This window comes from Schistocerca americana, chromosome 1 (genome assembly GCF_021461395.2).
Source record: "Schistocerca americana isolate TAMUIC-IGC-003095 chromosome 1, iqSchAmer2.1, whole genome shotgun sequence".
Lineage (NCBI taxonomy): Eukaryota > Metazoa > Arthropoda > Insecta > Orthoptera > Acrididae > Schistocerca > Schistocerca americana.
The window spans coordinates 1,080,019,545-1,080,044,478 of NC_060119.1; the positions used below are offsets into that span (position 1 = coordinate 1,080,019,545).

Below are 24,934 nucleotides of genomic sequence, written 5' to 3' on the forward strand. Positions count from 1 at the left end.
AGGTCAGATACATCACATGATCACACTGACAGAACCACAGGCACATAGACACAGGCAACAGAGCATGCACAATGTCGGCACTAGTACAGTGTATATCCACCTTTCGCAGCAATGCAGGCTGCTATTCTCCCATGGAGACGATCGTAGAGATGCTGGATGTAGTCCTGTGGAACGGCTTGCCATGCCATTTCCACCTGGCGCCTCAGTTGAACCAGCGTTCGTGCTGGACGTGCAGACCGCGTGAGACGACGCTTCATCCAGTCCCAAACATGCTCAATGGGGGACAGATCCGGAGATCTTGCTGGCCAGGGTAGTTGACTTACACCTTCTAGAGCACGTTGGGTGGCAAGGGATACATGCGGACGTGCATTGTCCTGTTGGAACAGCAAGTTCCCTTGCCGGTCTAGGAATGGTAGAACGATGGGTTCGATGACGGTTTGGATGTACCGTGCACTATTCAGTGTCCCCTCGACGATCACCAGTGGTGTACGGCCAGTGTAGGAGATCGCTCCCCACACCATGATGCCGGGCGTTGGCCCTGTGTGCCTCGGTGGTATGCAGTCCTGATTGTGGCGCTCACCTGCACGGCGCCAAACACGCATACGACCATCATTGGCACCAAGGCAGAAGCGACTCTCATCGCTGAAGACGACACGTCTCCATTCGTCCCTCCATTCACGCCTGTCGCGACACCACTGGAGGCGGGCTGCACGATGTTGGGGCGTGAGCGGAAGACGGCCTAACGGTGTGCGGGACCGTAGCCCAGCTTCATGGAGACGGTTGCGAATGGTCCTCGCCGATACCCCAGGAGCAACAGTGTCCCTAATTTGCTGGGAAGTGGCGGTGCGGTCCCCTACGGCACTGCGTAGGATCCTACGGTCTTGGCGTGCATCCGTGCGTCGCTGCGGTCCGGTCCCAGGTCGACGGGCACGTGCACCTTCCGCCGACCACTGGCGACAACATCGGTGTACTGTGGAGACCTCACGCCCCACGTGTTGAGCAATTCGGCGGTACGTCCACCCGGCCTCCCGCATGCCCACTATACGCCCTCGCTCAAAGTCCGTCAACTGCACATACGGTTCACGTCCACGCTGTCGCGGCATGCTACCAGTGTTAAAGACTGCGATGGAGCTCCGTATGCCACGGCAAACTGGCTGACACTGACGGCGGCGGTGCACAAATGCTGCGCAGCTAGCGCCATTCGACGGCCAACACCGCGGTTCCTGGTGTGTCCGCTGTGCCGTGCGTGTGATCATTGCTTGTACAGCCCTCTCGCAGTGTCCGGAGCAAGTATGGTGGGTCTGACACACCGGTGTCAATGTGTTCTTTTTTCCATTTCCAGGAGTGTATGTCAGAAAAGTATTTTCTACATTAGCCGTCGTGTGGTAGTGATATTTTATTCTTCTTCAAACTTTGTTTGACAGCTTTAACTCAGAACAAGTTTTCTACATGCATGTAATTAATAAACTGCATGTGCATTGTCAGACTGTCATAGGTAACATCAGAGAATTCGCATATATCGTTGATGATTAATTTCTCTCTCATGTTTACTATTGTTTTAACAACACTAAAGGAAACCTTACGAAAATTGTGCACTGTATTATAAGAAATGAAATAAAACTAACCATGATAACCTTACGACGAAAGTATTTGTACACAAGCATGCCTCTATCGACACGAATTAGTAAAATACTACTCACTTAGATTTTGATTGGGTCTGTGTTTAATTGGTATGCTGTGTCATACTCAAGAGGTATGCAAATGTGGCATTTCATAAATATAGTTACGTATTCCTAGAAACCCTAAATTCGCTTGCCAGCAGCGGAAAGAGGCGTTACCTGTTGTGCAGCATTGTAAGTTTTTCAACATTGCACTATGAGCTGAAAGCATTTTCTTGCGATTTCCTTATTGATGTTTGATCTGACTGCTTGTAGCTCTTTCACAGAAGCGATAAGAACGTTACAGTAAGTGAGACTGGAACTGCGAACCGTAACAGACGCTGTTTCACAGGTCAGCACGTTACCACAGAGCTGGCGAGCAGGTATGGGTCTCAGCTTCCTATTACGAGGGCAATAGTAACTAGAACTCGTAAACCGCTATTTAAAGGTCGAGATTAGTTGCGATTTCCACTTGCAACTACTTTCCTGGGCTGAAAACTGTAAATTTTCCAATCTTTTGTTACCCTTCAAGCGGTAATAACTCAGATTATTCAATGGAAGTGACAGGTAAAATCAAGTGAACTTTGAGGCTTAATTCCGTGCACACCAGGAAGTAACTCGTCGATCACAGAGTTGCCAAACATACGTTGCCTTGTTGCCAAATCTCAGTTACAGTACCAGCAGGAAGAAGACGAACCGATGTGATCCTACAGCGGTCTGGGAAGTGACCATAGCTGGTGTCTCCAAGTCGCGGCTGCTACGGCCTGGAATACGTAATGCGTCTGATTCGCTTTCTGTAACTAGGTTTAGGGACTGGAGCGTAGTTACTAATAATACTCAGAACTGACTGCAAACTGAGCATCATAAATCAGTAACTCTCATTGTTGTTTTTATATTTCTTTCGTAAGTGTACTCAAAACTAAGAAAGTCATTCACAGGCGTTTTCGTGCCTCGCCGATAGTCGAGCACAACATACAAATAAAAATAAAAAAGAATGTGTGTGTGTGTGTGTGTGTGTGTGTGTGCGTGTGTGAGAGAGAGAGAGAGAGAGAGAGAGAGAGAGAGAGAGAGTGAGAGAGAAATACATAGCAATGAGAGAGAGTGTAACAAATTGTTGTAAAGAAATTGAATCATGGTATTTAAAGAAATCTTTCATTAAAATGACACGTTCCACATCATTACGAAATGTCGTATTCATGATCTATGGAACAAGAGTTAATCTAATGTAATCTAATCTAATCTAATCACATCATATTGATGATTAGCCATGAAGCGTCATGAATTACCGAAATTTTTGCCAATACCAGTAACCAAATCTAAACTTGAAAATAAAAGACGACAATTTTTGTAATAAACCGTGACTCTTATCAAGACCCTTTCGTCCCTGTTATCTAACCACGAAAGATGTCTGATATACCTCCATTCTGAAGTAACAAAGTGTGCATGCATTTAAAGATGAAGTGCATGATGTGAAGTTCTGTGACGGAGATACGAACCCAACACGTAATCCGATTGTTAACTAAGAAAAATCAAATGTTACGTATCGGTTTTTCTTACGAGCCGCTAGGTGTCTGAATCTAAAATAAGGATACAAACTTTTGTGCCTAAGCGACAATCGAACTGCACACCTACCGTGCATCCACGAATATAGCTTAAGTATCAGTTGCTTACTCATGAACAGTAAGATGTGTGCGTGTTTGACCAGAAATAACGACACCTGTTGCGATTGTTGGCAACACATGAACAGACATTGAAATTGCGCGTTAATTTTCACTAGCAGGTGGGTGTGCACTTGATAAAGCTAGAAATGAAATTATGAATATTTTTGTACTGGATCAGGTTTCAGACCCACACACTTACCTTTGGAGGAGACCTAGAGAAGATTGCAGTCTTGGGAAAAGGAACGAAATGACTGAACTATACTGTTCCGAGAGATTCAGATCCTCGAAAGAGGAGATACGAATTCGAATCACAGTCCAGCACCAAATTTTTAAACGTCTCTAGTTCAATCAAGTACAAGTAAAATAAGAGCCCTGTCCCTTTAAATGGCTATCGGTTCATCAAATAAAATAAAATTTTCTAATGTAAGTAAGCTTACTGGCGACTGTATTTCTGTTTACCATGACTTCCGCTGTGTCATTTCCCAACGTAAACCGGCTCTGCCCAGTTGGTAATGAAGGAACGTGATGTTTAATGCGGATTCTGGATTATAGCGTCTTTCTCTTGAGGTTACCAGAGGTAAAATAAATCTGTTTGTGCCTCTTAAAAGTAAATGCCTGAACCCACGCATTGCACCTGTGATAGCTCGTTCCACCAGACCATTGTGGCCACATTACCCAGCCCCAGGAGTGTGCTGTAACGGATGATGTGCTTAGCTTACAAAATTAGTCACGGTGGAAAAAATGCGAGTCTATTAAATGGTCAAGTAGAAGCAAGCTTCTGACGCAGAGATTATGCTAGTCTCATGTCAGCAGGATGTAAAGACTCTTCTAGGCATCATAGGCTGGATGTGAAGCCATTTTGATTTTTCACAAATTCAGCGAATTTCTTAGTTCGAGAAAATCCACTGTGAAGTGTGAAGTTGCCGGATAATTCGATCATTACTGTTAGTTCTTCCACACGATTTGGTCGACATGACCTGTTTCAAGTAGTGTATGACAGACAGTGTTTTAGAAAATCTATTGTTTCCCTTTGCAATAAACAGAAGTATTTTCATTCTAAGCTGTCCAAGTACAAAATTTTCGCAATATTAGTTCAAATTTAATATTCGCTTCTATAATTTAGGAAAGTATTTCACAGTCGCAAAACACGCATCCGAAACGTTGACCTTACACTTAGTCTCTGACCATAAATTCTAGCTCAGAGTGACACCAGTTTAAATAACCTAATGTAGCGAAGACTGTTTGCCAGTGCTCTTTCTCACCGGAAAATACGCAATTCACTCATTTGGCTCCATAACTACACTGTAACAGTAATTTCTGTGTGAAATTTGTCAGTAAGCTTTCGCCTTCCAACCGGCAAAATACGGAGGAGAACGGCCGGTAAACCATTCACAAACCACGATTTAGTGCCGATAAGACGATTTCTTTAAACATTGTCGAAGCTGAGGGAATTTAGTTTCTGCTTAAATCGTCTTAAGCAGCAACGTTCACAGATATCTCAAATAGGAAAAAGCTGAATATCCAGGTACGATGGTTGTAAAACAAACTTCCCACAGTTTGTGTCAGGTTGATCTTTTCGTCTGATAACACTGTTTAAGTATTTTGTCTAAGAGGTATCACAAGTAGTATCCCTGTATCTGTGGGAATTATTGGTTGAAAACGAGTTTAACACCAATGGGTACAGTGCTGCTAAATTTTCAAAATTATTATCAACCTAAGTCTGAGTTCATCCACAAACTGAGGCATATTTATAATATTGAAGCTAGACTGTGTATCCTTGTCTTTCTTGAGTGGTCATTGGAAGGCGTTTACACACACGTATACAATGCAATGAATACTTCGAACGCTATGGTTAACGTTGCTCTCATAAACTACTTTTTTTTTTTAATTCTTCTGGGTCTTAAGCGTGCAATATGTTTGTAGATACAGTCTCAGACCAAAAAATTGACCGCCGAGTCGTTCACGTAAGGTGGACAATACAGTCGTGCTCCTCTCAGAATTCTATGTCTGGCAATATGCTCGATCTAGCAACATGTAGACTGCGGCACTTCCCAGAGGAAGTCTTGACTCCAGTCTTAGTACATTACTCTTGACTACGACCGCAGTCTTGAGGTAAAACGCGAGACCAGCTAATATGATATTGTAGATTCGCTTGATTTACACTCATAGCTTCAGCACCGAGAGGAAAGGGGCGATAAAAATTTTGTCGATATGTGCTTTCGGTCGCCAGACGTCATATTAGCTGGTTTCGCGTTTTACCTCAAGACTACGGTCGTGTTCCAGCAGCGGTATGAATAAAATGATAGTAATAATGACAGTAATAATCGAATTATCCGGCAACTTCACACTTCACAGTGGATTTTCTCGAACTAAGAAATTTGCTGAATTTGTGAAAAATCAAAATGGCTTCACATCCAGCCTATGATGCCTAGAAGAGTCTTTACATCCTGCTGACATGAGAATAGCATAATCTCTGCGTCAGAAGCTTGCTTCTACTTGACCATTTAATAGACTCGCATTTTTTCCACCGTGACTAATTTTGTAAGCTAAGCACATCATCCGTTACAGCACACTCCTGGGGCTGGGTAATGTGGCCACAATGGTCTGGTGGAACGAGCTATCACAGGTGCAATGCGTGGGTTCAGGCATTTACTTTTAAGAGGCACAAACAGATTTATTTTACCTCTGGTAACCTCAAGCGAAAGACGCTATAATCCAGAATCCGCATTAAACATCACGTTCCTTCATTACCAACTGGGCAGAGCCGGTTTACGTTGGGAAATGACACAGCGGAAGTCATGGTAAACAGAAATACAGTCGCCAGTAAGCTTACTTACATTAGAAAATTTTATTTTATTTGATGAACCGATAGCCATTTAAAGGGACAGGGCTCTTATTTTACTTGTACTTGATTGAACTAGAGACGTTTAAAAATTTGGTGCTGGACTGTGATTCGAATTCGTATCTCCTCTTTCGAGGATCTGAATCTCTCGGAACAGTATAGTTCAGTCATTTCGTTCCTTTTCCCAAGACTGCAATCTTCTCTAAGTCTCCTCCAAAGGTAAGTGTGTGGGTCTGAAACCTGATCCAGTACAAAAATATTCATAATTTCATTTCTAGCTTTATCAAGTGCACACCCACCTGCTAGTGAAAATTAACGCGCAATTTCAATGTCTGTTCATGTGTTGCCAACAATCGCAACAGGTGTCGTTATTTCTGGTCAAACACGCACACATCTTACTGTTCATGAGTAAGCAACTGATACTTAAGCTATATTCGTGGATGCACGGTAGGTGTGCAGTTCGATTGTCGCTTAGGCACAAAAGTTTGTATCCTTATTTTAGATTCAGACACCTAGCGGCTCGTAAGAAAAACCGATACGTAACATTTGATTTTTCTCAGTTAACAATCGGATTACATGTTGGGTTCGTATCTCCGTCACAGAACTTCACATCATGCACTTCATGTTTAAATGCATGCACACTTTGTTACTTCAGAATGGAGGTATATCAGACATCTTTCGTGGTTAGATAACAGGGACGAAAGGGTCTTGATAGGAGTCACGGTTTATTACAAAAATTGTCGTCTTTTATTTTCAAGTTTAGATTTGGTTACTGGTATTGGCAAAAAACTCTTGTTCCATAGATCATGAATACGACATTTCGTAATGATGTGGAACGTGTCATTTTAATGAAAGATTTCTTTAAATACCATGATTCAATTTCTTTACAACAATTTGTTACACTCCCTCTCATTGCTATTTATTTCTCTCTCACTCTCTCTCTCTCTCTCTCTCTCTCTCTCTCTCTCTCTCACACACACACACACACACACACACACACACACACACACACACACACATTCTTTTTCATTTTTATTTGTATGTTGTGCTCGACTATCGGCGAGGCACGAAAACGCCTGTGAATGACTTTCTTAGTTTTGAGTACACTTACGAAAGAAATATAAAAACAACAATGAGAGATACGGATTTATGATGCTCAGTTTGCAGTCAGTTCTGAGTATTATTAGTAACTACGCTCCAGTCCCTAAACCTAGTTACAGAAAGCGAATCAGACGCATTACGTATTCCAGGCCGTAGCAGCCGCGACTTGGAGACACCAGCTATGGTCACTTCCCAGACCGCTGTAGGATCACATCGGTTCGTCTTCTTCCTGCTGGTACTGTAACTGAGATTTGGCAACAAGGCAACGTATGTTTGGCAACTCTGTGATCGACGAGTTACTTCCTGGTGTGCACGGAATTAAGCCTCAAAGTTCACTTGATTTTACCTGTCATTTCCATTGAATAATCTGAGTTATTATCGCTTGAAGGGTAACAAAAGATTGAAAATTTACAATTTTCAGCCCAGGAAAGTAGTTGCAAGTGGAAATCGCAACTAATCTCGACCTTTAAATAGCGGTTTACGAGTTCTAGTTACTATTGCCCTCGTAATAGGAAGCTGAGACCCATACCTGCTCGCCAGCTCTGTGGTAACGTGCTGACCTGTGAAACAGCGTCTGTTACGGTTCGCAGTTCCAGTCTCACTTACTGTAACGTTCTTATCGCTTCTGTGAAAGAGCTACAAGCAGTCAGATCAAACATCAATAAGGAAATCGCAAGAAAATGCTTTCAGCTCATAGTGCAATGTTGAAAAACTTACAATGCTGCACAACAGGTAACGCCTCTTTCCGCTGCTGGCAAGCGAATTTAGGGTTTCTAGGAATACGTAACTATATTTATGAAATGCCACATTTGCATACCTCTTGAGTATGACACAGCATACCAATTAAACACAGACCCAATCAAAATCTAAGTGAGTAGTATTTTACTAATTCGTGTCGATAGAGGCATGCTTGTGTACAAATACTTTCGTCGTAAGGTTATCATGGTTAGTTTTATTTCATTTCTTATAATACAGTGCACAATTTTCGTAAGGTTTCCTTTAGTGTTGTTAAAACAATAGTAAACATGAGAGAGAAATTAATCATCAACGATATATGCGAATTCTCTGATGTTACCTATGACAGTCTGACAATGCACATGCAGTTTATTAATTACATGCATGTAGAAAACTTGTTCTGAGTTAAAGCTGTCAAACAAAGTTTGAAGAAGAATAAAATATCACTACCACACGACGGCTAATGTAGAAAATACTTTTCTGACATACACTCCTGGAAATGGAAAAAAGAACACATTGACACCGGTGTGTCAGACCCACCATACTTGCTCCGGACACTGCGAGAGGGCTGTACAAGCAATGATCACACGCACGGCACAGCGGACACACCAGGAACAGCGGTGTTGGCCGTCGAATGGCGCTAGCTGCGCAGCATTTGTGCACCGCCGCCGTCAGTGTCAGCCAGTTTGCCGTGGCATACGGAGCTCCATCGCAGTCTTTAACACTGGTAGCATGCCGCGACAGCGTGGACGTGAACCGTATGTGCAGTTGACGGACTTTGAGCGAGGGCGTATAGTGGGCATGCGGGAGGCCGGGTGGACGTACCGCCGAATTGCTCAACACGTGGGGCGTGAGGTCTCCACAGTACACCGATGTTGTCGCCAGTGGTCGGCGGAAGGTGCACGTGCCCGTCGACCTGGGACCGGACCGCAGCGACGCACGGATGCACGCCAAGACCGTAGGATCCTACGCAGTGCCGTAGGGGACCGCACCGCCACTTCCCAGCAAATTAGGGACACTGTTGCTCCTGGGGTATCGGCGAGGACCATTCGCAACCGTCTCCATGAAGCTGGGCTACGGTCCCGCACACCGTTAGGCCGTCTTCCGCTCACGCCCCAACATCGTGCAGCCCGCCTCCAGTGGTGTCGCGACAGGCGTGAATGGAGGGACGAATGGAGACGTGTCGTCTTCAGCGATGAGAGTCGCTTCTGCCTTGGTGCCAATGATGGTCGTATGCGTGTTTGGCGCCGTGCAGGTGAGCGCCACAATCAGGACTGCATACCACCGAGGCACACAGGGCCAACGCCCGGCATCATGGTGTGGGGAGCGATCTCCTACACTGGCCGTACACCACTGGTGATCGTCGAGGGGACACTGAATAGTGCACGGTACATCCAAACCGTCATCGAACCCATCGTTCTACCATACCTAGACCGGCAAGGGAACTTGCTGTTCCAACAGGACAATGCACGTTCGCATGTATCCCGTGCCACCCAACGTGCTCTAGAAGGTGTAAGTCAACTACCCTGGCCAGCAAGATCTCCGGATCTGTCCCCCATTGAGCATGTTTGGGACTGGATGAAGCGTCGTCTCACGCGGTCTGCACGTCCAGCACGAACGCTGGTTCAACTGAGGCGCCAGGTGGAAATGGCATGGCAAGCCGTTCCACAGGACTACATCCAGCATCTCTACGATCGTCTCCATGGGAGAATAGCAGCCTGCATTGCTGCGAAAGGTGGATATACACTGTACTAGTGCCGACATTGTGCATGCTCTGTTGCCTGTGTCTATGTGCCTGTGGTTCTGTCAGTGTGATCATGTGATGTATCTGACCTCAGGAATGTGTCAATAAAGTTTCCCCTTCCTGGGACAATGAATTCACGGTGTTCTTATTTCAATTTCTAGGAGTGTATTATGGCACGATGCGCTCTCCCTGCACATCTTCGAGATGCAGCTGCTGCCTACTGTCTATTAAACCTGAATAGAACAAAATGTCACAGTAGTTAGTCCTTTTTCCACATGCTACTACTTTGGGTTGAGAAGTGAAGGGAATTATGTTCAAAGTTCCATTAGATTGATAACTTCAGCAGAGAGCAGAATTGCGTTTTAAAAAATGTAGCACTGAATGTATTCGAACTCGCGACATCTTATCTATGCTACAAGCTGACACGTAGCTACAACAGCTCCAGAGCTCGGCAACTATTCCTCCAGAACTTTTGGATTCCACAGCACTGTGAGATTATGCATATGGCCAGGTCTTGACTTCTGAGAGACAAACAGTTACAGCTTTTCTTTTGGACTGAACGACGTTTTCTAGTAACAGATAGCGCAATAGAATAGCTCAAGTGGAAAGGAACACTTCCTATTTAAACTTCTGCATCCTACACTGTTGGCAGTTGTGTGTAGGTGGCAGTTACGTGATTTTATTTCTGTGATTACAAAATAGTCGAATGTATGCACTGGGTAGCCGAGGCAGCTAGTTCATGGTGATTCGGTCAACCAAGTAAATGAATTTACTGAACATGCTGCAAATTACTACAGGGAGCCTGTGTGTCAGAATTCCCATCCAGTGTGGCGCAACTGCGTTACGATAGAAAAATGACTCGCAGAGAAGAGGATTTCGTGGTCTGTTGGACGGATGGTAGGTTGTTATACCTATGGTCTGGGTCCGATTCCCACTTCTGTCAATGATTTTAGATAGGGAGAGACAGATTCCATTCTCTCCTGGCTACACCAAGTGAAGGAGATATAATGGCTGCGTGGTCTGAAAATTCACATTAAAGATGATATTCCTTCTTTACCAAGTAGACGGTAGGTTGAACCACAGTAAAGTCTGGAGTGGCGACATGTAGAAACTCTATCACCAGTAACCTTTCTTATACTAGTTATGTATTTCAAGTGACGACACAAACGCTATGTATGGTCACAGGACACTTATTCCATCTTTTATTTGAGCTTCTGTATGTCGATAAAATTGGTTCTGAACTGGGAATGCAACTCAGACCGCCCTTAACGCGGAATTTGATCCCTTCCTGGCAGTACAGCTCGGCTACAATTTGTTGTTTGTTCAAAACTGCAGATTCCTCAACACCTTCACATATTACGCGTGAATGGGATCGAATCCTGGCCCGGCACTAAAGATTTAATTATGTATTATCAAGCTCTATCATGAGAACACCTATCTGCTGGTGGATAATAATTTTGATTTTTAATGTATTTTCATTCGCTGTCAGCACTAACGATATCTGACGTTTTTAACTCCCAGTGAGACACAGAACTATTTGCGAGATGACTGTAAGTTCAAGATGCTATTCTGAGCAGCTGGTGGAGAAAAATTCGGTAGCTGACGTCTCTTTGTGTGTAGTCAACAACGATATGTGTGGGGCTCTATTCCCAGTGAGCGCTGAACTCTTCGTCATATTATTTCAGTTCAAACATGCTCACATGTCACTGCTGGTGCAACAAACCCATATTTAACGTTCGTTTTCTCTAGAGTATAACAGCGATAGGTGCCGGGTTGGAGTCCTGGGAAGGAAAAAATTAATGTTTCGTCTCGTCATTTCAGTTAAAACATCTAGCTACTGCCGCGAAATTCCGATATGTCACATTTGACTGTGCTTCGATAGCAATCCGATTAGGTTCCGGGTTCGAATCCGTGTCCAACACACAGCTTTACCTCACGGCATTTCAAGTAAGTTACTTGTGAAGAAGCAATATTTAGCATCTCTCGTAGTTCGTTAACAGGGACAATAGATGCTGGGTAGGAATTCGCGTCTGTTAAAAATGTTTGTTTGCGTTATGCAATTTAAAGTTGATATTTGCTAACTGATACTGTCTAAAATCGAGGTATATCACTCTCTGTATGCCTAATCAGGAATGACTGTTAGTTTCCGTCAGTCACGAAATCTTTGCTTAGTCTGCATGAGCTGGGTTTGAATCCATATGCAGAACAAGACGGTTCGTCGTGTCATTTAATGTTCATACATATTCTCAACTAGCTGCTCGTGAATAACTTAAATTTTTAATGTCATTTTGTGTTAAATAGTTCAAATGGTTCAAATGGCTCTGAGCACTATGGGACTTAACTTCTAAGGTCATCAGTCCCCTAGAACTTAGAACTACTTAAACCTAACTAACCTAAGGACATCACACACATCCATGCCCGAGGCAGGATTCGAACCTGCGACCGTAGCGGTCACGCGGTTCCAGACTGAAGCGCCTAGAACCGCACGGCCACACCTGCCGGCCCCCACCATCTGGTATCAATGCATTACCTTATAATCCATTATATATAATCATTTTCATAGTACACTTGATATTATAGATGAGTAGGACACAAGACAGGACATAGATAATGTCCGTTTGACGTCAACAGTGTGTAACATTTTACTTTTTTTGAATAGGACAATGTTCCTCTCCAATAATTTTTAGATTAGTTACAATAAGCTTACGCTGCAAGATAATTCGCTTGTATTTTTCAATATGTTGTCTGTTGTCGGTTTGAAGGCCTTCCATAACATCGGCAACGTAGTGCAACTCCACCGAGGGCTGTCTGGAGTAGGGTGGAGATAGCAATGTGAAAGTTGCGAGCTGTCGAAGACGATCTTCATATTCCTAATGCGATTAGGACATCGTATACTCTTGACGACGTTTAGCACATGTGCGGTCAGTCACCCAATTTCAGAATTCATTTTGAGTAATCCTGCTAAATTCCCAAAATATTGTCTTTCTATATTGATGAGTAATATGGATAGTCGTCACGTTCATGTGCCGTCTACAACGCAAATTTAATGTTACTATCCTAGGAACTAACCTGCAATACGTTTTGTATTTCATAATCGGAACTATCTGCATTAACCGTCATCAGAGCAATGTCAGGGAACAGAATGCAGCAGTGCCTTGGTACCTACTTGAGGACCTGCTTGAGTCGTGTTCTAAGGAAAGGGTAGTTTCTGGTTCACATTATATTACACTAGCGAGAAGTACCGACTTTTCCTTTTCTCTGCAAACATCCAGAACTAATTCAGTAACTAAATGCTAAGAATATATTTGCATTGTGCCAACTCAAAGATCAATAGATATGGATACAGATATAGATTTTTATATTTAAAGCCATTCTCGTTCTGCGTTGGAATAAACATCATTCATTATTTGCTTGTTCTAGTTATGATTGTTATTGTCATTCTCTCACTCGCAAGAGTCTTATGCTGATGCTGTATGAATAAATTATGCCATTGGATACAAAGAGGTTTAGTTTTGAGACCTAACCCACGAGGGTGGAAGGCACAGTGGTCTGCTTCAGGAATTCCAAGCAATAAAACACAAAAAACAACCCAGGAAGGGTTCGAACAGCTACTTTCACGCAGAGACATGCATTTGGAATCTGTTCATCGTTACGGGGTCAAACAAGAGGGTAACATTACTGAAACAATGATCGGGCTACTTAGTATATAATAGAGCATACAGATTTCAAGGAGGAAACGTATGAAGACGCAGACTTCCTCGTTATCAATATGTGCGGCATATCTTTCGTGTTAACGAAAGTAAATTCCCGCTTTACCTCTTCTTACGTGTCAAATGAAATGAATGCCATGAGGAATAGAATATTTGTTGACTGCGTCTCTTCTTGCTTCCATCCTTACCAACATATTTCTTCATTCTCGTAGTAATCATGACATTCTATGTGTATGCTGCAAAAGATTGCAAGTGGACAAATTCGACATCGAGGTGCAAAGCGTTTGGTATCTTACATTATATTCAATTCGAATAAGCTTCCGGTGTATTTTTACTTCGTTTGTATTTTTAGATGATTATGAACGTTACGGAAATTTATCTCACATGCTTTATGTTGAATGAGAAACATTGAATGATCCGTTTTGCTTTCCCTACGTTGAAATGATATAATGTCGGCGTCAACAGCCTTCTTCCACGCCGGAAGCTGAAACTTGTATCATTCTGGCTTAATGATAATTGAATGTCTCATATGTATACATAGCCCACAAGGCGACGTCAGAAACCATCAGGGGAGAACGCCGCATAAAAACCAAACGTGCGCGCGCGTCTCCACTCTGAAGAACCGTATCGGAGAATCACGGCAAGCATTTCGCTGAAGAGCTGCCTCGTCAGAGAGCCGAGAAATGGCAGCGTCGTAGCAAGTATTTGTCAACACTCTGATAGTGCATTTACTTCCGGGTGTAGGTCGGCGTTACCTCGCTAAATTCACTTGACATTCGTTTTCCACATCGAAGACTCGTACGATATAATCCACTGCAAGATGACACAATTAGAAAGTATATTTAATTTCTGGACTCCAAGAACGGCGTTCTTCACATAAGTAACACCTGTTTGTGTGTGCATTCGGGAGGACGACGGTGCAATCCCGCGCCCGGCCATCCTGTTTAGGTTTTCAATGATTTCCCTAAATCGCTTCAGGCAAATGCCGGGATGGTTCCTTAGGAAGGGCACGGCCGATTTCCTTCCCCATCCTTCCCTAATCCGAGCTTGTGCTCCGTCTCTAATGACATCGTTGTCGACGGGACGTTAAAACAGTAATCTCCACCTCCTCTGTTTGTGTGTTTAAGGTTGCGTTTTGAGGCTCAGGCAACATCGCAGTGACTATAGTCCGCCTCTGGCCGCCAGTGTGTCGTTAGCTCAGAGGTTCCCTTGTGCGTTGCAGTGCTTGTACTATAAGACATAGCAGTTCGAATCACGGTAGAAGCCGCTGACTACAACCTTTTATTTTCCATTTTAATTAATGGAGTTGCAAACTGCTAGTAAAAATTTCTTATGCGAAATCTGAATATCATGGATTTCTGCTTTGCAAATTCCAAGGTGCTTCACTGTAAAATAGGTCCTGAAAAGATTCAAACCGACTGTCAACGATATAAATTTGAGCTTTGTTCGTCATATAGGTCTAACATGTCAGAAGGTTGTTTCTGAAGTGCACATGTTCATTAACATAGTTCCCTTCTTCTAAATTTTTGCAATAGCATTTAACTGTAGACGTTTTCTAACACCGGCGTTAGCAATTCCTTTCCGTTCTCTGAAACCTTCAAAACGACAAATTTTTCTGGTTTAAATCTGATGACCTTAACTATCACTTACGATCAACAATAAATACTTCATGAACCCATACATGGAACTCCAAATGTGCAGTGTTCCTGCACTGCTACAGAGCATGGAGCATGGAGCGTTACACTTCCTTACGATTATAGAATGAAATTATCACTATACAGCGGAGTATGCGCTGATATGGAACTTCCTGGCAGATTAAAACTGTGTGCCGGACCGAGACTCGAACTCGGGACCTTTGCCTTTCGCGGGCAAGTGCTCTACCCACTGAGCTACCCAGGCACGATTCAGGCCCCGCCCCCACAGCTTTAATTCCGTCAGTACCTCGTCTCCTACCTTCCAAACTTCACAGAAGCTCTCCTGCGAACCTTGCAGAACTAGCACTCCTGGAAGGTTCGCAGGAGAGCTTCTGTGAAGTTTGGAAGGTAGGAGACGAGGTACTGGCGGAATTAAAACTGTGGGGACGGGGCGTGAGTCGTGCTTGGGTACCTCAGTTGGTAGAGCACTTGCCCGCGAAAGGCAAAAGTCCCGAGTTGTCTCGGTCCGGCACACAGTTTTAACCTGCCAGAAGTTCCTTACGATTCTTCCTGTGAATCTCAATCTGGCAACTGGTTTTCCTACCATTTGTTTTACGTGGACATTCCACTTAGGGTTGCCTTGGACAATTACTGTTATATATATATATATATATATATATATATATATATATATATATATATTTACGGTATATGCTGTTTCCAGAAATTTGCCATCAACAGTGTAACTGTGCAGTAATGGATTTCGTTTCCTATGTACGCGGAATATATTACATTTATTTACATTGCGGGTCAATTGCCAAAGCTTGCACCATTCATCAATCCTCCGCTGGTGATTCTGCAAATCTGTATCTTTGCATTCCTACTTTCTTATAGAGAATCACATTATCTGCAAACATTCTTCAAGAACTGCTTATCCCTCCTACCAATCATTTATGTACATTGTAAACAGTAACAGTTTTTATCACACTCCTTGGGGTATTCCGGAAGTTACTTTTACATCTGTCGATTTCCTTTAAGAGGAACGTATTGAGTTCTGTCTGCAAGGGTGCCCGTTTCCCAGATGTTCGTTATAAATCACTTGCTATAGTTGTTCTACCGGCATCCGTGAGAGGGATTGCAGAAGAGACGATTTTGCTGTAGTGTACTTGTTATCTGCAAGACGTGCAAGGATAATGTCACTTACCACAAAGCGTGCTCTCCTGAGAGATTGAACAGCGTAACAAGTTTAGCATCGTCACGAGTGACGTCATATGTGGTGAGGATGCTTTTGACTATAGCGAACCAGACAGTGGGTTGGTCCAGGCCAAAAAGTGGCTGTCTAGGATGTGTGCTAAAGCTTGTGCAGGCGACATCAATGGGCAGTCGTGGCAGCTACCAGCACGACATCCTTAGGGGTACGACAGACGAATGTTCCATATCTGTTCGAAGCATAGTTGGGAGCCCGATACGACTTTCTGAAGACTGTTCATCCGGCCGCACTAGCACTGGATCGAACAATTTTGCACGCGGCCCGGAAGAAACGTCAGTCTGAAAGAACAATTTCAAATCGGACCAGTCGGACAGTTGTGGCTCAGTATGTGCCAGATTTTCGTGCGAAGCGGAAGTGGCAAGGAAGTCACAAAATAAATCGTTTGTAGTACCCCATTGTTTGACAATATTGTCTGCTGTTGAAGCACTGCACTGAAAGTGTCACTTTGATGTTTGATGAATGTGGGTTGCTGAAGAGTCGATTGTGTTGTCTTGGAAAGTGCAGTTCACAACAATTGCACAACGGCTAGATTGTCAATGTGTTGTATTCGAACCGGTAAGAAAATACATCGCAGACAGAACAGGCGTCACACATATATGATTTATCTGTAAACTTGAATACTATGATATCCTCAGTGCGGATACACAATGGGGTCGTAACGTAGTACAGGGATTCCTGCGAGCAAATGAGGTAAATGGACAAGGATGGTACTTTCAAATGTGTGATGAGTTGAGAATTTGGGTCGCACGGAAAGAGTTTTCGGACTGCCAGAGCAGTTGAGACAACCTTTCGCGTAAAGAGGAAAATCTGGATTCGAGTCCCAGTCCGGCACAAATTTTCAACTTCCGCCATTGAAATATTTCGATGCCCATTTGCAGCTGAAGTTGATACCTTCCTCAAGATGGTGATATTTACAGCTGCTGTATCAAAAAACAGTGGTGTTTGACGGAACGTATAAAGTATACAGAAAATGCTGCGAGACAATAGGTGTTCTGTAAGGTGAGAATTCGTGTCGGATGAAAAGCATGCTTGGGTAGCTGAAGCAGTTAAGGTGAGCATTCGCATAAAGTGGAAATCTGGGTTCGAATCTCGGCCTGGCACAATTTTTCAACTTTCGCTATTGAATTGTTTCAATGCCCAGTTGCGGACGTGTTCGACAGGACAGACATCAAACGTATGTAGTATGTGTTTAAACTTTTTGCATTATTCGTACACGAACCTCTTCCACCAGCTCAGTCGCAATTGATAACAAAATACTGACAGTCTGTCCCACACTACCGTATCTTTACACAACTCACACACAATATGCCAAACATCACAGTTTTCACGAATTTTCAGTGTACTCCTTTGGAAGTTTGTCCACTTTTGACGACTCGGAAATCACTTGAACACCACCTGCCTCATGCAATATTTCCATTTCAGCACAATCACTTGAGTGGTCAGCGTGACAGACTGTCAATCCTAGAGACCCGGGTTCGATTCCCGGCTGGGTCGGAAATTTTCTCCGCTCAGGGACTGGGTGTTGTGTTGTCCTAATCATCATCATTTCATCCCCATCGACACGCAGGTCGCCGAAGTGGCGTCAAATCGAAAGACCTGCACCAGGCGAACGGTCTACCCGACGGGAGGCCCTAGCCACACGACATTTCCATTTCCACTGCATGAGATAAATACATTGCCACTAATAACGCCCGGTGTCTTAACATTTTCTGCATTTGTCACGGTACTTCGTTTGTATCGTTAGTAAATCTGCATTTACGTGTCTTGAATTTCAGTTTTGAGTCCATTACGCTTCTTGTTACCTTGTCTTCGGAATTCATCTTTTTTTCTGACTAGGTGTATTAGTAAGCTCTACTCACACATTATCAGTTTCATCACACAATTGTCCCTCATCTCTTGAGTCATTTATTCGATTTATTTATTAGTTTTTTCAGTTTCCCGATTAAGTTTTTCCATTTGCTGGTCGAGTTTTTCACTCTTTTGCAATATCTGCAACAGTAAACGAAAACTAATTCTCATTTTGTAACTCTGCTGGTGCTGAACTATGCGTTTTTGTGTTTGAATCACAAATCTTCTCTTACACAGCTCGCGGAATGATCGAGTTCACAACTCTTTTCTACATTAACTGAATCGTCGAATTGTCCTTCCTCATTAATAATGTCACCATCGTTTTGTTCTGTGTCAGCCATTGTAATAATGTTCACAGTAATCACTGTTCATTGTAATTGATGCCTATGCATAATTTAAATTCGTTAATAATGTTCACAGTTTCTTTCCTAATCAGTCCTAAACAATGTTGAATCCAGTTCGATACGAACTACTACTGTCGCAAATAACTGATGCACACACAATGTTGCTATGCTGTCTTCTCCGATGTAGCCGAAGACAGTGATGAAATCGTAGTGCGAAACATGCGTCGCCACACTTTCTAATGCCCAACTGCATTGATAATTCTTCATGTACAATATGAACAGTGTTATATCTAGGATAATTTGATGCTATTTCAGCCAACCGTAATGCTTAGCTTTGTTGAGCAATAATCTTAATTATGGTGACTCAGGATCTCTGTCTGCCCAAATCAGTAACACCACAAAGATTAAACACGATTTATTTATACAAATTCACTTGAAATCGACTTAACATTACAATTTGTTTCGTAATACTAAGCGAGGACCGCCTTGCTACGTCACAACGATCTTACAACCGCTCTTACTCCCACCGCAGCCAGCTTACAACTCTTTGTTCACTGCGCATGTCGCTGTGCATTGTGGGCGTCAGCGGTATTCTGTACCAACATGCTACTGTTCCCATGGACAATGGATGACTGAAAACGAATGATTTGGAATGACGAATCACATTATACTTGTGGCAATGTCAGCATACATCTACGTCTTCATGGATACTCTGCAAATCACACTTAAATGCCTGGCAGAAGCTTCCTCGAAACAGCTTCAGAATAATTCTCGATTATTCTACTCACGAACAGTTCACGGGAAAAACGAAGACCTATATCTTTCCGTGCGAGCTCTGATTTCCTTTATTTTATTATGATGATCGTTTCTCTCTATGTAGGTCGGCAACAATAAAATATTTTCGGATTCAGAGGAGAAAGTTGGTGCCTGAAATTTCGCGAGAAGATCCCGCCGCAACGAGAAACGCCTTTATTTTCATCATGTCCACCACAAATCCTGTATCATGTCCAAGACAATCTCTCTCCATTTTCTTGGTGTCCTTACAGCACAGCAGTACGTCGACGATATTCTACACTCCGTTTTGTTGGCCTTCATGGCAACCCTCCTCGGCTTACATTTCACCAAGACAACCCTTTCAGACCAGAAATACTAAATATTAGATTTTTTGAATTTTCTTTTTTAATTAGATTATTAGACGTACGTCGAGACAGAACAATGTGAAAAACACGTGTCACATACATTAACTGAACACATATGGGGAGGTTTCAAATGCAGCCGCTGTGTATGAAATACCGTAACTTTTTGGTGGTAAAATAAAATGCAGTTTCTTTCTTCGGGTAGGCGTAGGGCTACTTGACAGAGAACACACATCCCTCTGATTCTGTGACGTTCTTTCTTTGTGCTTCAGGATACACAGTTCCTTGAGGTGCTATCTATTGGTAGATGCTTTGCTTCTGTTGTATATTTTTTATATGGTACACCAGTTTTACATTTTTTTAATTAATTAATTAATTAATTTTTTCTCATGATACGCTTTGACGTCCAGGAATTTCTGATTAGCTTGGAAAACTATTTGTTACTGCGTACTATCGCCAAATCGAGATCACTGTCTTTAGCTAACACATCATCTCCAATTCTTCGTTTATGTGGCCATGTTGTCCGTAGTTGCTTTACAATTGTTGAGGGTATTTTCGTTCTGTCGTTGCAGCCACAAAGAAGTGCATGTTTTTTGTTTCCACGAGACGCGTCTCGCTTGCTTGAGGTAAAGCATCACCAGTGATCTGTAATTGAGTTATTTACATTTTGATTTGCCTTAAGATTGAAAAACAGTTATTTAGCTATATGTTGATTTTTACTTAAGGTGATTTCCGCTTGATTTCTCGCCGACATCGTGAAATGCCGTCTGCTAGCACATCATTGATGCTTTTCCTCCTTATACAGTGATAGTTGTAGTCTAATTTTTAGATGCTCTGTAGAATTAAGCATTTTTTATGTTTTACACAGCACACTTTTCCGCACACGACTGTTTTCTGCTTGTTTTTATTCTTCTAAGTATGTATTGTGGTTTGCGTTTTGTAGTGTTGCCAACATAACATTGCTATTAGTTTGCCTTTGACCTTTACTCATTTTTTTTAGTTTATTGTATGAGTGTAATTCTGTTTAATTATGTTGCTGTGTATTTATGTACTGTGTAAGAGTGGTGAAGTTTAGCGGTGATTTCTTTTCGGTGGGTGAGGGAGAAGCCATGATGAGTGGACATAAGTGTTTAGTAGTGTGATGAAGTGTGAGTTGGAGGAGAAGGTGAGGAGCAAGAAATGAAATGAAACTGGAAGGGAGGGGGATTGGGTGGGAGAGTGGGAGAGGGTGAAGGATGGAAAGGGCTCTTTTCTATTTCATGTAATTTCATAAATTATTTTATTAGAGTCTGGTTTCCAATATTTATTTGGTCATTGAGCAACTGTTCATTTTGTGTTAATCATCTCCACTTTCACTGCTGTTTTCGATCTCTGAGTCGGCATCAAAAGTAAACCCTTTCAAAAGGCACGCCAGAATTTCGGCTTCATTTATTCCGCGAGAGTACAACGTGTGAAACTGGAAATACAATAACTTTTTTTTTCCTTTATTGTCATTTTATACCTTATACAAGGTAGGCCGGCAGCGGCAAAACTACGCCACTCTTCGGCCACAGACATTACAAGTAGTACAGATGAAGAGATAGAAAAGCAAAAACAAATTGGTGGATAGCAAATAGTAGACACACAAAGTAAAACACATGGAGCCCTTCACAGGCGTAGCGAAATAAAAAAACGTTCAGCACTGATACACAAACATAGATGACAGAAATGACACACGTGAACGAGGAGCACGGACGGTGAAACACTAAGGCACTAACACGATGGCACACAAAAAACCAATGGCAATGATCTCTGGCGCGTGAATGTTCACTGGTCATGTACGAGTCCAGGGACCTACCCTGGTGGAAAAGGTGGGGGAGGAGGGAGAAGGGCGGGTGTAGATGCCAGTGACAGACGAGAGGGGAGGGGGAGGAAAGAAGGTCAGGGGGGTAGGGGAAGCCTGGGGGAGAGGAGGGAGGGGGGTAGGGAGGAGCGAGAGAAGGGAGAGAGTGTGCCCTTGGGAAAAAACACGGGGTGGAAAAGGAGGATCAAAATTGGTAGGAGGGATAGATGGAGGAGATGTGGGCATCATCAGGGAGGCGGAGTTGGCGGAAGGCACCTTATGCGAGGGTATGGAGAGTGGAGAGATGGAGAGCAGGTGGGATGTGGGAATACAGGTGCAGCAGCGGACGGGGGTGGGAGAGGATGGGAGATATAAGCGGGTGAGGGGGATCAAGTTTGTGGGAGGTGTAGAGGATCTGTATCCGTTCGAGGAAAAGGAGGAGGTGCGGGAACGGAATGTGGTCATACAGGATCCGTGTGGGGGAGGGGAGTAAATACAACAACTGGCCACAGCTAGTCATGTTGCTCTTAGAGTCGCAGTGCTTTCAAAAGGAACCACTACTACAATCGTGAAAATAAGTACATAAATTTAATTTCTATCGCAATACGCAGAGTATAATTGAACATACCTTATAGAGACAAATTCAGTCACAATTTGAAAACACAGACAGTCGTGGACCGCAGTCAAAAATGGCTCCTATGTTAGGTTGTCTAACTGCTAAGATTTGAAGCATATGAAGTAGTTCAAGCTGCAGCTTCTAGAGGGCAGCACCTATGGTGGCGTGGAAGGTAGCTAGAGATGTAGTTAATGTGCATTTGGCATTTGCCACGAAGTAAGACAGTCGTAGGTAGGTTCAAACGGAACCACATCGTCTGAAAGGGATAATGCCAGCACGTACACAGCGACTTTCTGCTGCTTGTCTTCGTTCGTGTCAAACCCTACTCTGACCGGCAAGGTCATCGGATCTCTCCCCAAATGAGAACATTTGGAGTGTTATTGGTAGAGCCCCCTAATCAGCTCGAAAGTTTGAAGTTCCAACGCCTCAGTTAGATAGAATTTGGCAGGATATGCCTTGGAAGGACATCCAACAACTGAGTCAATCAATGACAAGCCGAATAACTGCTTGCATATTATCCAGAGGTGGACTAACGTGTTATCGGCGTGCTCAATTTGTGAAGCACTTTCCCAAGCACCTGCCCTGGAATAAATCATCCGATTTTTTCTGAAACTGTAATCACTTGTTTGTCTGTAGTTGTAAATGACACCTACCAATTCTGTCCCATTTAGATAATTCCTTCGTGGTGCGTCCTTTTTTTTTCTTTTTTGTGTGTGTGTGTTTGAGTTACCGTTGTGGCGCCAAGTCAGTGTGTCTCTAGTGGTGCTGTGCGGCTGGCGTGACGTTGCAGGTACCGGCAGCGGGCAGCGGAACTGTCACGGTTGTTCCGCGACCAGCCACAGCCGCCACTGGAGCGCGCTGTCTACTGGACGGAGTACGTGCTGAGGCACGGCGGCGCACCGCACATGCGCAGCGCGGCGCTCGACCTCAGCTGGTGGCAGCTGCTGCTGCTCGACGTCGCGGCCTTCGTCGTCGTCTGCGCACTGGCGCCAGTCTTCCTCTGCCTCTGTGTGGTCCGCAGGTGTCGCCGCCCGCGCGCCACACGTGCAGCCTACGCTGAGTCGAAGAAAAAGCAGTGATGACACCGGCGCTTCGAGGCCTCGAGGCCCAAGATACCTTCTTGAGTTCAGTGGGGTCGATCACTCGCACGCCATATAATCTGACTTCTCCCCACTGCAGTTATGTCAATACAATCAAAAAAAATTCTCTGCATTCATCAGAACAAAAAATTAGCAATTTGTGCAACACAGCATTCTAAATAGTGGATGGATTGATATGCTGAGTATAAAACATAACTAATATTTTAATGAAAATTTTGAAGCATTACAATTCGCATACAAATTTTCTTTGCTTTAGATTAGATTAGATTTACTTTCATTCCAATTGATCCACAGTGAGGAGGCCCTCCAGGATGTAGAACGTGTCATAAAAGCAATAATAATGGCAAATATTTACAACTAAAACAGATAAGCTAATGTACCTTCCACAGCTTCCAAGTGGAATAATCCTCATTTTTTTTAATGAACACTGTATGAAAGAATCATTTTGGAACACTCATTTACTAAGATCGCATTAATGCACTGCATTTAAAAATTAAAAAAAATGTTTTATTTATTTATAATGTAATAAACATATAATATAACTACTACAATATTTGCTGCAATTTTGTCATATGATGACATAGTTGGAGACCATGGCTCTTATTTGAAGACAAATGTTGATGGTGTTATATTTTAGGACAATTAATCTGTAAAAAAACACACCACATGTTATAAGGAAAGCGTGTAAACCGTCTGAAGATGAATCGCAACGATTCGAAACCGGTAACGGTACCCTTTGAATAAAGGAACTGAAAGTAAATTTGTGGCTTATTGCTGTCCCAACACCATCAACATTTACTGCAATACTTATTTACAATGAACACATTACTGCACTGAAATGGCGCGGAAGTTAGATTGTACTTTTATATATACAAAAATAGCTTGATTCTACTGAGAAATTCATCAGTGGAGTAGAAGGAGTTGGCCAACAATAAATCCTTTAGGCTTCTCTTAAACTGTTAAGCATTTTATGGCTGCTGGCAACTGATGCGTTTCACTTGACAGACACGGGACATCTTCAGAAATTTAGTGACCAGGAGTCACACATTACATATATCTGCCTGTGTATAGGGCTACCGTCATATACGAGGGGCGTTTGAAAGGTCCGTTCAAAGTCCGAGAGATGGCACCACCGGCGCGTATCGAGGCCATGTTTAGTTAGTAGCATCTTTGGAAAGAACGCACACCGCCCGCATCCCGTGGTCGTGTGGTAGCGTTCTCGCTTCCCACGCCCGGGTTCCCGGGTTCGATTCCCGGCGGGGTCAGGGATTTTCTCTGCCTCGTGATGGCTGGGTGTTGTGTGCTGTCCTTAGGTTAGTTAGGTTTAAGTAGTTCTAAGTTCTAGGGGACTGCTGACCATAGATGTTAAGTCCCATAGTGCTCAGAGCCAAAGAACGCACACCAAGTTTCAGCCATATTGGTCTATTTCTTTGTGTTTAGCATTCGTGTGAATCAAGGTAGTCAAAAACGGACGAAAAAGAATTTCGTGTGGTGATTAAACATTACTTTATGAAAGGCAAAACGCCTCAGGAGACAAAGAGGAGCTTGATTAACATTACAGTGGCTCTGCACCTTCGATTAGAACAGTTTATAAGTGGTTTCAAAATTTTCGGAGTGGTCATATGGGCACAAGTGATGCTGAACGCTCTGGACGTCCTGTGGAGGTTACGGCTCCAGAAATCATTGATAAAATCTATGATATGGTGATGTATG

At 43.3% G+C, this 24,934-nt stretch overlaps 1 protein-coding gene across 1 annotated transcript in view; it reads left to right on the forward strand.

The window, feature by feature from the left end:
• LOC124596461 (UDP-glucosyltransferase 2-like) overlaps positions 1-23,200 on the forward strand; it is a 140,483-nt gene extending 117,283 nt beyond the window's left edge. The window contains exon 6 of the mRNA XM_047135600.1: positions 22,912-23,200. Coding sequence (XP_046991556.1) covers positions 22,912-23,200 — 289 coding nt within the window. The remainder of the gene's footprint in view (positions 1-22,911) is intronic.
• Positions 23,201-24,934: the final 1,734 nt, after the last annotated feature.